Raw genomic sequence first — 13479 nt, 5'->3', positions numbered from 1 at the left:
TGTGCTTGTGGTTATTCCCATTTAAAGTAGTGCATCATACTTGCAGACTTTGCACTGTTATATACTATGTATTGTTCATGTTTTAATCATTTTGGAAAGGTAGATAGGATAGTGGGAGTTAAAGACTTCGAGCTTTGTTTTCATTTTCTCGTCTCAAGGGGAGTGACGGAAGACTTTGAGCTTTCACAGTTTCTTCACTTCCTTTTAAAGCATTTTTCTTTAAGTTGTTGTAGTTGTTTTCTTGACTGCTATTTCTTTTCTAGGAAGAAAAAAGAATATTATCTTTTTTGAAAAAAGAGAAAAGGATGTTGTCCCACCCAAGTTAGATTAGTATTTAGTTAGTAATAGTAGAAAAAGGGGGAACCCTCCCTTAAATTAGGAGAGTTTTACACTCACACGCTGTGGTTGAAACCATAGTTGAACTACTCGCGACTCGGCTTGACTTGCCAAGCCCCTGGGAAAAAAACTCGGCGAAAACTCGGGAAAAACTCGGCAACTTGAAAACATGCTTAAACTTAGTAAAAAATGCATTTTTTTTGCAAAATTTAATGAGAAGATGCATCCAATGAGTCAATAAATGATAACACAAAAGAAACAAGCTGATTCTAGATATATTTAAATGCAAAGTGTCTACAAAATCGCATCCTCATGAGGAAAGTTGATGGCTGGAAGCCTGGAAGCAAAATAGTAAATTATAAATAGTTTTTGTAAAAACAAAAGTAAATACATCATTACAAATTACAATTACAACTTCCTCTTCCCAGCTCTAGCAAAAACTTGGGGAGAGGTAGAACTAGAGGGTCTAGTCGTATAAGTTTGTTGTGGGCGTGACTGTGCCTCCTTGCTTGGTATGGCTGATTGAGACTCATCCTCCATCCTGGATGAAGCTATGTCTCCACCTGCTTCTAGCACTGGCAATGAATCCTCATCCTCATCCTCCTCAATGTCATCCAGCCTGAAACCAAATCCACCCCCCTCCTCCATAGCCTGCCTCTCCAAATCAGTGATGTCAGTGTCGGAAAACAATGGAGGCTGCTCCTGTGATGTACAATCACTGTAAGGATCTATATCATCCAAGTCAATTGGACCACCTTCTAGTTCCTCTACCTTCCTTACGTGCAATCGAAGATTATATTGCATGTAGACAAGGTCATTGAGCCGTTTCTGCGCTAACTTGCTCCTCTTCTTCGTGTGGATTGCTTGAAACAAGCTCCAATTGCGCTCACAATTGGATGAACTGCAAGGCTGACATAAGACTCTGAGGGCAAATTTTTTGAGATGTGGGGTGTTTCCACCCCAATTTTGCCACCAAGCATCTGCAAAATAAATAAAATGGAAAAGTTAGAAAGCAAAGAGAAAAGAGTAAACATAATTTATCAATCATTTTAGTCTTTAGATCCCAAAATCCAAATGGCAAATGTTATACCTAGGGTTTGAGTGGTTCTTCCTCTCCTAGCCAGCTCTGAAGAGAATAGCTTACCCCTTCCTCCCTCATAATTTTGGAGCTCACTCACAATGAGGTCTCTTTCCTCAACATCAGGAACCATCCTCTCAATGCATGTACTAAGGCCCTCCATGACTTCTCCATTCGAATCTAAGCAAGAACCCCCGAACCTAAAACGAGGGTTGAGGAAGTACCCTGCTGCATGAATGGGTTGGTGGAGCTGATTGTTCCACCTCCTATCAACAATTTCCCAAATGGGATCAAATTTGAGTCTATCCCCCTTGTAGTAATTTTTTATAGACTCCTTGGCCCTATCCATGGCCTCATAAAGATATCCCATTGGGGTTTTATCCCCATCCACCAAGCGAAGAACTCGAACCAAGGGCTCTGACACCTACAATTGAAAAATACAAATTACAAAAAGATTAAAATTTAAATAATGAAGTTACAAATTAGTAATAAGAGACTTGAATCAAGAATAACTAAAATTTAAAAATTAAAGTTTTGAAGTAACAACCTTCACAATCTCTACAGCCCTTTGTGCAAATTGGCTATCGAAGACTATGCATGTGACATCCTCTCCTTCAGGCTTCTTTGACTAAGGTGAGTTAAGTCATTCTCCACTCACAAACATTTGTTTCAAAGAAGTCAATGCAGCAAGAAGGCTTTGCAACGTCAAGAAAATCGTTGCAAACCTTGTGACACCGGCTCACACCAAATCTTTCCCTTGGGTGTGTTGTCTCATCAAATTTAGGACCCAAGGGTGATTGTAAATACAATTGGTGATCCTCCTTGCATCTTCCACAACTGGAGTCACCCACTCAAGTTTTCCTATGTCCTCCAAAAGAAGGTCAAGGACATGTGTTGCACAAGGTGTCCAAAAAAGAGTGGGGTGCCTCTCTTGGAGGATTCTTCCTGCAAAAGAAGAATTTATTCTTAAGAAATATGCAACCAAGTAAAACAAAGCCACAACAAATGAAAATATTGCTAATGCCTAAAGGTGATAATTTAAAAAGATTCTACCTGCTGACACATATGTTGTTGCATTATCTGTGATGATTTGCACCACATTCCCTACCCCCACCTCAATGACGACATGCTCCAACATTCCAGCCAATGTTTCTGCATTTTTCACCTTGCTGGAGGCATCAACAGATTTCAAGAACACTACATTCTCCTTGCAAGCAACCAAAAAATTGATGATGGTGCGGTTCTTGCCATCTGTCCACCCATCAGAAAGAATGGTGCAGCCATAATTTGCCCATTCAATTTTTTGATCCTCCATCACTTCTCTTGCCCTAGCAACTGCATTTGTGAGCAACCTGTAAGTGCAAAGTGAAATTAGATCTTAGTACACAATTTTGATTTAATAAACAAGAAATCTAAAAAATAATTAAAAATGAAATCAAGTGGACTATGTAGTAATTTACTAACCTCCCACTCAAATCCCTGCGAGAAGGGGCCTTGTACCCCTTTCCTGAAACTGTCATAGCAGTCACCAAATTCAGCCAATAAGCATTCTCAGCCACATTGAATGCAATGTTGTTGAAGTACCAAAAATCAACTACTGCAATGTCAGTTTTCTCATGTACCTCCTTATTCCATCCAGTGGCCTCTAATGATGGTTGTGCTCCAGGTGTGTTCCTGGCAGAGTTCCCAAACTCGCCGCGAGTCAGGGGAGTTTGCCGAGTTGGCGAGTCAAGCCAAGCTCGATGAGTTTTGACCATAACTCGAGTCAGGCGAGTTATGGCAAAACTCGCCGAGTCCAAGCTCCAAGACTCAGCCACGACAGGTCAATGTTTTGACTTGTTTGACAAGTTAGTCTCTTCGCTAGGATTCATATATGGAATATAACATTTAAGTATAAGTGACATTTCCTTATGTCTTTTCTCTTTCTTATACTTTAAGTTATATTTCATATATATTGTCAGGATGTTTGAGAGTGGTTTCGGACCTCCATGAGTTATAATGCAAAATCTAGTTTTTGGAGGATCCTTCAAATTTCCAGACTTAGTCAAATTTCAGGCCATTTCAGGATCAGGATGACATTCCAGACTTTTAAGGTAAGTTCACTCTGACCTTGATGTAAGGGACGCGACCTAGGAGGACACTATACATTCAACCAAGGTTTGATTTAGCAACTTGAAGCATGACCAAATAGTACACAAAAACCCTAGGAATGATCTAAATAACCCCTAATCACTCAATTGACCTAACCTCCTTCACTCCACCTTGAGGAGATCCACCCGATTTGATGACCTTTGAGAAACTCAATCCCTTCAATGCAAAGGCTAAGACACTAAAACAACCAACAACAAAACTAAAAGAGCTAACCCCAGAAAGCAAAAAGTGGGGGTCTTCATTTGCAATGGGGCGATGTGTGAGTACCTCACAACAAGGATGTTTCTTAAAATTTTGAAAAAAGGGGGTGAGTTGGGGACATTTCCTACCTGTCCCCACATCCCAAAAAATCCCCCCATGGGGCACAATGTTATTTTTGGCAAGGGACATGTCTCTGAGGAGCATATTTTCAAACCCTTCTGGCCTCACAATCCCCCCTTCCATCCAACATATATATAGCCTAAAAACTAAGAGGTCCAAGAAAAACCAAGGTCAACTATAGTCCCAAGGTAAAACCTAAGTTCAACAAGCACACTATTTAATGCTACCATACACATGCAATCCTTGCAATTTCCAAGTGAAGATGTTCTTGATGTCTCATGTTGGTGCTCCCAAAATTTCAATTTGGCCAAAGAAAATACTAAACAGAAGCCCCAAACAAGTAGATACTCTACCAACATGCCTTTCATGGCATAACAAGCTAGCACACATTGTAATTGAGCTTTATTCAATAATGGGTGCATGAAAAAAGTTTTAAATTGTTAAAAATCTCTTAATTTCAAGGTTTTTTTTATTTTGCCGAGTCATTGCCGAGTCATAGCCGAGTCACGAGTCGAGTCGGCCTTGCCGAGTCCGAGTCTGGGAACTTTGGTTCCTTTCTGGGTACAAAATAATCACCTATGGACCCTGATCATGGTGATGGAAGTGGAACAGTGCCAGGTACTCTACTAGAGGAAGCAGAAGCAATGGGCGAGGTGATGGTGGGTTTGCGGATACGTGGGCCACGTCGAGAGCCCACTATGCCCTCAAGTGCTTCTTATTCCTCTTCAAGGTCAACAGAAACACCTTGAGATTCAGCTATGGCTGATCTCATGGCTAGCTTTGCCCTCTCCCTTTGCAATTTCTTCTCTTCCCCAGCTACAAGTAGGGCATTCATTTGTCTTTTTATTTCTTGATTGGTCCCAGGGCATGCTCTAGCATCATGCTTATCTATTCCTGCAAGGTGATATTTGAGGCAGTTGATGCCTCCATGAAGTATTTTCTCACACTTTATGCATATAACTGACCCAAGATCGGGTCCCTCATAGGCATACCTCCATGCCTCATCTCTAGCACCTCTAGGACAGGTGCCTATATATCCAGATGGGCATGGTACTAGTGGCCATTGCTCCCTTGCCATGATTAATGCTTACTTACTTAAACATACAAAGTGAAAAAAAAAATTAACATTTTAGTTAAACAATTTAGCAAACTATCTACATTAGTTTAAATAAATTTAGACATCATTCAAAATTTATTTTTTTTTAAAGTAGGGTTTGAATTTTATTTTTTAAACTAGATTCTTCAAAAAAATTGTGAAAATTCAACAAAACTTGTCAAATCTAGTGTTAAATCTTGTGCAAATAACTTAGAAATGATTTAGACTACCTAAGAATCATTTCTAATCAATCTAAATGCAACAAAAAATATACAAATTGTTTTAAAAAAGCATAGAAAAAAAATTAAAAAACTTACTTGGGAATCTAATTTTCCCTTCAAATCCCCTTCAAGTCCACTTGGAATCACTCAAAAATCCCTCCAAATCACCGTCCAAGTCACTCCAAGTCAACTTCCCCTTTTTCAGCCCAAAACCCAATCAGAAAACAAAAAATGAATTATCGTTTTGCTGTTTTCGCCTAAGTGAAACAGCGGGCGAGTTTTTTGCACGGACTCCCCAAGTTTTTGCAAAAAACTCGCCAAAAACTCGGTGAGTTTTTGGCAAAATTGCGTCGAGTTTTCTGGCGAGTAGAAGTCAAATCTACTCGCCAGGCTCAAAAATTTGGCGAGTTTTTGAAACTTGCAAAGTTTTCGGCAAGTGTGCCATCTATGGTTGAAACCACAATTTTGCATATCTTCCCAGGTGTACAAAATTTTCAACCAACACAGAGATTGTCTTGATGGTGCCTAGTATCACAGAGTGGAGACTTGTGATCCTATTTAGTGGAAGACTTTTGGAGCCCTCGCGTGGATGGATCAAGGCATTTGACCATCCCAGTTAGCATGTAATGTCCCCTTCTCATTGATGACCTTCCAGTGGTCCATTAGCCTATCCCTGAGACCCGTAGGCTAGGTGAGATGAAGAATGAGGGGTCCAGCATTGATGAAACGAGGACTTGCTATTTTTAGTAAGTCAGGGAATGGCTATTCTGATGATACTGTCCTACTGAGCTCTCCATGCTCTGTCTCTGGGCGCGAAGATCATGCTTTCCAGAGCATTAGTTCTTGACTTACTATTTTTAGTAAGTGACAGAGTGGCATAATTCTATTTTTGGCAGTGGACAGGGTCCTGATTCTGCAGCAGTACAGTGGTCTTCCTGGCTCAGTTTCATCCTAGTTTTGTCTAGAAAATCAATACGGGAGTCATGTGACGCATTTAAATATTAAATCCTTATCCTAAGGTTTGATATTTAAATTATTTTGATTAATTGCTACTGATTTATGGAATTTGGGATTAATGTCCATTATTTCCTAAGTTTGGCGAAATTCATGTGTATTAAGGGATATCGAAATTATTTGGAGGAGTATCATTTTCATATTGCATCTCTAATTTCGCCAAAAGTGGTTAACGTGGGTCCATGTCTTGGGCGTGGGGTTTGACTCTTGTATTTGGCGCTACACTTGGGTTCACATGAAGATGGAATGTAATGCAAATGAAAGAAGTGGAATTTGCATTTGAATTTGGACGGTGAGAAGTTATAAATATGAGCCTTGGGCTCCCATTTCAGGATCTTGAAAAAATTGTAATGTTATGCTGCCGGTTTGGCGACAGAACCTAAGGCTTCGGAGTGCATCTCCCTAGTGCTTCCCAGTTTCGTACTTGAAATATAGTACCTAGTTGTGCGTTGTATTCTTCTACATTCTCAGAGCTTGTCATAGACATTTTTTGGTGTTGGAGTGATTATGGAGACTTGCTGGTTTGCCTGTGGCTGAAGTACCTTTTCATTCATATCTCTCTGTTGGAGCGACGGACGATTACGGGTATCATCTCCTTCTCTCTTCCCAACATTGGCAATAAACTTTGTGAGTTTACAACTTGTTTGATTTAGTTTTGAATTTATTATGCTAAATCGAAATTCCTAGGTATGGCGTGGGTTTCTGCTCTTGCATTGGGATGTGTGCCAAATTTATAAGGGGTTGTTTGGGTTGTAGTTTTGATTGGTTGCTGTTGTGAGTGATATATTGTGGGTTTGGGACTGGTTTGAATTGATTCGGATGTATAATGAGGGAGTTATGAGCATTTTGGCATTTCCATAGGCTATTGATTTGTAATTTCAGCTTGCAGATTGGTTGTAACAGAAATTTATGTTCTTATTGTGGAAATCTACGTTACTCTCCTTCTCTCATCTCTATTATTGTAAGGTTAGGTAGTAGTACTACTAACCAGTTCTATTTTGTAACTCTCATCCCACTGAATAAGTGGAAGAGGCTGGTTTGCCGCCTAATATTCAGCAACTTTGTAATTTTCAGTCCTCCCACTGAATAAGTGGTCGAGTGATAGCTTGTGTAATGGTCCTCCCGCTGCATAAGTGGTTGAGTTGAGGTTATTATGTAATTGCAGTCCTCCCGCTGAAATATTGCGGTTGAGTGATTCTTATTTTGTGTATCGCACTTGGCTGGTTTACTGCCAAGTTTCCTTGTTCTCCCGTTGGATAAGCGGAAGGGGCTGGCTTGCTGCCCAAGCATTGCATTATGTTTCAGTTTTCTTAAGCTAATGATCCCCTCAACACCGTATGCTCTCACCTTCCCACATTGGGCACTTGGTGATCAGAAAGTGGAAGGGTTACTTTCCAGTATGGTTTCAGTTATGTTTTCTAACCTTAACGGGTTAATTTCTTGTTGATGTTATTGTCGGCCTTAAAAATTCAAAAAAAAATTACTGGGATATTACATAGCAAGAGGCCATGACGAAAGCTAGGAGCATGGAACTTGCTATCCCTAGTAGCAAAGTGTCATCTAAGTCCTTTCCCTCTAATAAGGACAAGAAACAGCTACAAGAAGGAATGGATTAGCCTAAGTGACCTTCTCAAAAAACTGATGATGAGACACTAAATGACTTGAGAAGGAAGAAATTGTGCTTTAAATGCAAGGGTCATTGGGAATCAGGTCGTGAGTGCCCTATGAAGGGCAAAGTTAATCGAATGGAATACTAGGCCAATGAAACTAATTCTGAGAATTCTAAAATGAGTTCTAGGAGAGTGTGAAATTGGACACCCTAATTGAAGGTGTACAATTTATGATGCTACATTTAGCCCCCACTTTAGCAAAGTATGACCTTATGTCATACAGTAAAGTAGAAATGAAGAGAGAGCATCTGAGAGCAAGACAAGCTAGGGATAGGATAACACTGAGGGATGATCAAGTTCCCAAGCATAGGATATTATCAATCCATGCAAGTAACCTTCAAATATACACAAAGCAAAAAACATTAGTAGTAAAGCACACAAAAGGTTCCATGTCTAGTTTAAGAGACCTCGACATCAAAATGCCTCAAGTGCTAAGATCATTTTTGACATTTTATTGCATGAGCACAAGTGGACTTATAGAAAGAACAAGGACATAGACCAATTGAGGGTACTAGAAACCATGATCCAATGCTAGCAAAGTGTGTTATTGCACGGGTTCATGGGGGGGGGGGAGAGAGAGAGAGAGAGAGAGAGAGAGAGAGAGAGAGAACATCGATTCCACAGGCTAGCAAGCTATGATATGCTAGGCGATCCATGAAAGAGCACAAATTCTACTGGACAAGTTGTGTTATGTTGTGTGATCCATGTGAAAAAGGAAAGGTGAGTCAAAAAGGTCTAGCAAGTTGCATCATGCTAGTCAACTCATCCTACAAAAGGGGTGCCAAGCAAAGTTTTCTTATTGCAAGGCAATTGATTGGTGCAAATTGAAAGGAGGGATTTTGCCAAGCAAAGCTTTCTTATTACAAGGCAAACAACTATAAAGAAGATGTTACTAGGACACCGCAACAAGGATAACCAAACAAAGCATTGTTTGTAAGGAAATCCGCAAAAATTGAACAAAAACTACAAACTGAAAAAGGATAACCAAACAAAACCCATTGTTCATGAGGAAATCCTACAACAGTAAATAAGAATAACCAAACATAGCTCGATGTTCGTGAGGAAATCCTGCAAATAAGCAACAAGGAGGCTGCATATATGCCCCCTCTTAAGATGTCAACATAGCCCCATGTTGATGTCTTAAGGGAAAGAACAAGGATAAATACCTTTATCACCAAGGAGGTACCCTTTAAGCAACAATGTACATCACTCCAAGCTAAAGAGGCCTAACTCTTTTTAAGCAAGGAAGAGATAGTTGTAAAACAGATATTTTACAACAAATGTATAGGGATCCTTTTGAGGGATGCGTGGTTAAAGGAGGAAGAGATCTTTGTCTAAAGATTTCTACCTCCAAAATAAAGAAGATATTTAATAAAGATGACATCTTTGACAAGGGGAAGAAGATTAAGAATACACACATTCCCTATTAGTAGGAAAAAGTGGATTCTTAGTGAAGGATTGCACACTTTCTATCACTAAGGAGAGATCATTCATAAAAGACATACCATATCAGGCAAGGAATAGGTCCTAACCAAGGAACACACATGTACTCACGTGAAGGATAATTCTATACAAGAAAGGACATCAAGTTATAAAAGATGCAACTCAACAAAGGAAATGTGAATCCTTAGATAGAAGGAATGTTTGATAAACTATTCTTGTCCCCCAAGCATAGAGACGAGAATATATAGACTATTATGTTGCTCACCGAGTATGATTGTGCCTGAAACTGCACCACCATGAATGACAATGAGCCCCCAAAAGGTAAGCTTCCAATGTCCCATAGTGAGGAGCAACATAATAGGTCATTAATGTTATTTAGAATGGTGATGAGAAAGTTGCCACTCATTGTCACCTGTGTAATGTCCCCTTCTCACTGATGACCTTTCAGTGGTCCATTAGCCTATTCCTGAGACCCGTAGGCTAGGTGGAATGAAGAATGAGGGTCCAGCATTGATGAAACGAGGACTTACTATTTTTAGTAAGTCAGGGAATGACCATTCTGGTGTTACTGCCCTACTAAGCTCTCCATGTTTTGCCTCTGGACGCGATGATCATGCTTTTCTGAGCATTAGTTCTTGACTTACTATTTTTAGTAAGTGGCTATGTGGCACAATTCTATTTTTGGCAGTAGACAGGGTTCTGATTCTGCAACAGTTTTGTGGTTGTCTGGGCTCAGTTTCATCCTGGTTGTGATAATAATCAGTACGGGAGTCATTGGCAACATAATTAAATATTATTTTCCTTATCCTAAGGTTTAATATTTAATTAATCTGATTTTGCTACTAATTTATTATATTTGGGATTAATGTCCATATTTTTCCTAAGTATTTGGCGAGCTTCATGTTTATTAAGGAGATGTCGAATTATTTGAAAGAAATATTATTTTATGACTTATCTCTAAATATTGGCCAAAGTATATCATGGGTCCATGCCTTGGGCGTGGGATTTGACTTATGGGAAATAGCGCCACTTTTGGGGGTCCACATGTAGTGGAATGAAATGCAAATGCAAGGCATTGAATTTGGAGGAATTGCATTTGGATTTGAGGAGTGAAGTTATAAATATGAGACTTGGGCTCCCATTTGCATCATCTTTGAAAATTGCATCGTTATACTGCCGGTTTGGCTATTGAAAATCTGAGCTTCGAAGTTGGCTTCCTAGCTAAGTCTCAGTTTCATACTTGCAAGATAGTACCTAGTTGTGTCCTTGTATTCCCATTGCTGATTGGTGAATGAGTTGCAGATTATGGAGTGTTCTATGCTGGATTTGAGTGTTTCTGGTTGTTGGTCGCGGGACTGCTGAAAGTATATTTTGCTCACACCTCTTAACCAGGCGACTCCGTCATTCTGGGTATCGGCTCATCCTTCCTTCCTAGCCATGGCGATACAATGTGTGAGTTTTTAGCAGTTTTAAATGAGCAATGAATTTACTAGATAAAATCGAACTTCCTAGGTATAGCGTGGGTTTTTGCACTTGCATTGGGATGTGTGCCAAATGAATAGTGGGTTGTTTGGGTTGTAGTTTGGATTGGATGCTGTTGTTAGTGTTATATTGTGGGATTGGGATTGATTTGAATTGATTCGGGTGAAAAATGAGGGAGTTATGAGCATTTTGGTGTTTCCATAGGCTGCTGAATTGTACTTTCAGCCTGCAAATTATTTGTAACAGAAAATTATATTCCTGTTGTAGAAATCTGCAATTACTCTTCTCATCTCATCTCTATTTTGTGAGGTTGTTTCAGTAGTACTGATCATCCCTTCTTGCTGCTCTTAATTGTAAACCCCACTGCATAAGTGGAAGAGGTTGGCTTGCCGCCTTCTAAGTTTTGTAATTCAGTTTTTTGTACTCAGTCCTCCCACTGAATAAGTGGTCAAGTGATAAGTTCAATACAATGGTCCTCTCGCTGAAATATGTGGTAAGAGTGATAGCTTAATGTAATGTCCTCCCGCTGAAATACGTGGTAGAGTGATTGAGTTTCAGTTCTTGTCATGTTTTCCTTGGATGGTTTACCGCCAAGAGTTTAGTTTCTATCATGTTGGATAAGCAGAAGGGGCTGGCTTGCCGCCCAGGCATTGTAATTTTCAATTTGTTTAATGGTGCTAACGATCCCCAGAACACCGTATGCTCTCACCCTCCCAGCTTGGGCTCTCGGTGAACAAAAGGTGGAAGGGTTCCTTTTCAGCAGTTTGGATGATTTCTCTAACCTTAACGGGTTGTTGTGTTTACTTGTAACTCTTACTGTTTAAAAAAAAAAAAAAAAAATTACTGGGATATTACAGTGGTATCAGAGTCGGTTTTCCTACCAGCCTGTGAGAGCCAGTGGGTTCAGAAGTCTTCATGAGTGACAAAGACGTCAGATACTACAACAGAGAGCAGAAGAGACAGCAGTTTCAGATCCCTATAGTGCCCGAAGAGGACACATTTTCAGAAGTACTGAGAAACAGAGGGAAGGATCTAGATACCTCAGATTCAGTGGATTCAATGGCAGATAAGACTACAGAACCATCGCTTTTAGTGGCTAAAGGTTCTCTGAATGAGAAATTAAACTACAAAACTACTTCAGCATTTCATTTTATATTGAATTAATTTGTTTTTGAAGTTTAGGCTTTGGAAAAGTATTAGTAGAATTCTCAAAATCCATCGAGTTGGAAAAAATAACATCTTGGTGTACAATGTGAGCTCTTCTAAATTGTTGCCAATTCTCCCTTCCCTGTTTTTTCTATAAAGATTATTGTTAAAAAATGTACTTTTTACTTGTATGGTCATTTTGTCTCTAACTAATGATAAAGGATATTCACTATTTTTACAAAATGATGGAGGTTTAATCTCTTTGGTGGACATATAGGTTCTCTGACTTATAGACAAAAAGTAGTTATTCAATTAAAAGGAAGAATTTGAATAGGCACTTTTTTAAATTAGGTTTTTTTTATTGATCTATTTATATTTCTAAATTTTTTGAATAATTACATAATATTTAATGGCTTCATTTCTGCTCTTTAAATTCGCAATAGTCTTAAGCATATTATCTAATAAATTCTTCTAAATTCATAGTCAAAGTTTCCAACTCTGAACAAGATCAATCAAGCATTGGTTGAATTGCCAGAATTTCAAGCTGCAGTACCAGAAAAGACTCCCGATTACATTTCATAATTATGCAATTCATTGCAGTATCAGAAATATGTATTATTGAAAGAGGACATACAAACCATTGTTCAAAAATAATTTAAAATATATTTGCAACTCAATATATATAACTTGGACCATTATTTATTATATAGCCTACTAAAATAATGTTCAGCAAACATAGAAAAACTATTATATAACATTGAACTTCATGCTTTTCTAGTTACATCTGAAATTGTTATTTTAATTCAATTCGGAAATTTAAGGTTTTGAACTTTGGTTTTTTAGTCTTAAGTAATGAATCTTGGTAGGTATAGATGCAAGTTCAGTTTTAGATCTTTATTTAATTTATCTCTCAGAAATATTCCCTTAATATCATATAAATCTAAAGTTATAATTGATTTCTATTCAATATTTTCTTTACAATATTTTAATTATTATTCTACATTGAACAATATTTTAAGAGGTCAATCATACATATTCAAAAATATTGTAGAAGATACCTATAAATCATTATAACAACAAATCAAGAAAAAATATTTTACGTTGTCTTAAAATCATCTTTAGTCAATGAGAATAAAGTATATTAATAACATTATCCAACATTTGTGATAACTTGAATTGAAGCTTTTCAAAGTAATAATGCAATAAATTAACTAGTTTAGATGAGATTCCAACACTTATTCATGCACTTGATGGCGTGAGGGAAATATGTCAGCAATCTAACAATGGGATATTGATAGTAAGAAAAGCACTTGCCTTACCCTTCCTTAACATCAAAATCAATTGTGTTTGCAAAGAGGCTTCCTATCAATTTAAGTGATTCCATAGATTTTATAGAAACATGTAATTTCAGAAATTTAAGTTTCAAATTTTTAGGAAGTTGATTATCTTAATAGATATTTCAGCAATAACAACTTTAAAAAATTTGCAAATGTTTTTAAAGATGACATATGACAAAAAATT

The 13479-nt window shown here is 38.2% G+C and overlaps 2 protein-coding genes across 5 annotated transcripts in view; one reads left to right on the top strand and one right to left on the bottom strand.

The window, feature by feature from the left end:
- LOC131075092 (glutathione S-transferase zeta class) overlaps positions 1–12741 on the top strand; it is a 287162-nt gene extending 274421 nt beyond the window's left edge. For 3 of the 4 annotated variants that reach the window (XM_059218439.1, XM_059218437.1, XM_059218436.1), the window contains one exon: positions 12442–12741. In XM_059218439.1, the coding sequence (XP_059074422.1) occupies positions 12442–12540 (99 nt within the window). In that variant the 3' untranslated portion in view covers positions 12541–12741. Of the gene's footprint in view, positions 1–11669; positions 11908–12441 lie in introns of those variants that run through there. The other variant, XM_059218438.1, reaches the window with a different exon arrangement.
- On the bottom strand, positions 2318–3222 carry LOC131874653 (uncharacterized). The gene is made up of 2 exons (XM_059218440.1): positions 2879–3222; positions 2318–2766 (listed from the first exon to the last, which is right to left on the bottom strand). Exons 1-2 carry the CDS (start codon positions 3169–3171, stop codon positions 2439–2441), a joined length of 621 nt encoding a protein of 206 aa, XP_059074423.1. The 5' UTR covers positions 3172–3222; the 3' UTR covers positions 2318–2438.
- Positions 12742–13479: the final 738 nt, after the last annotated feature.

Source organism: Cryptomeria japonica, chromosome 3 (genome assembly GCF_030272615.1).
Source record: "Cryptomeria japonica chromosome 3, Sugi_1.0, whole genome shotgun sequence".
Lineage (NCBI taxonomy): Eukaryota > Viridiplantae > Streptophyta > Pinopsida > Cupressales > Cupressaceae > Cryptomeria > Cryptomeria japonica.
Note: the sequence above shows the minus strand (reverse complement) of the source record. Positions and strands in the feature narration are given on the sequence as shown.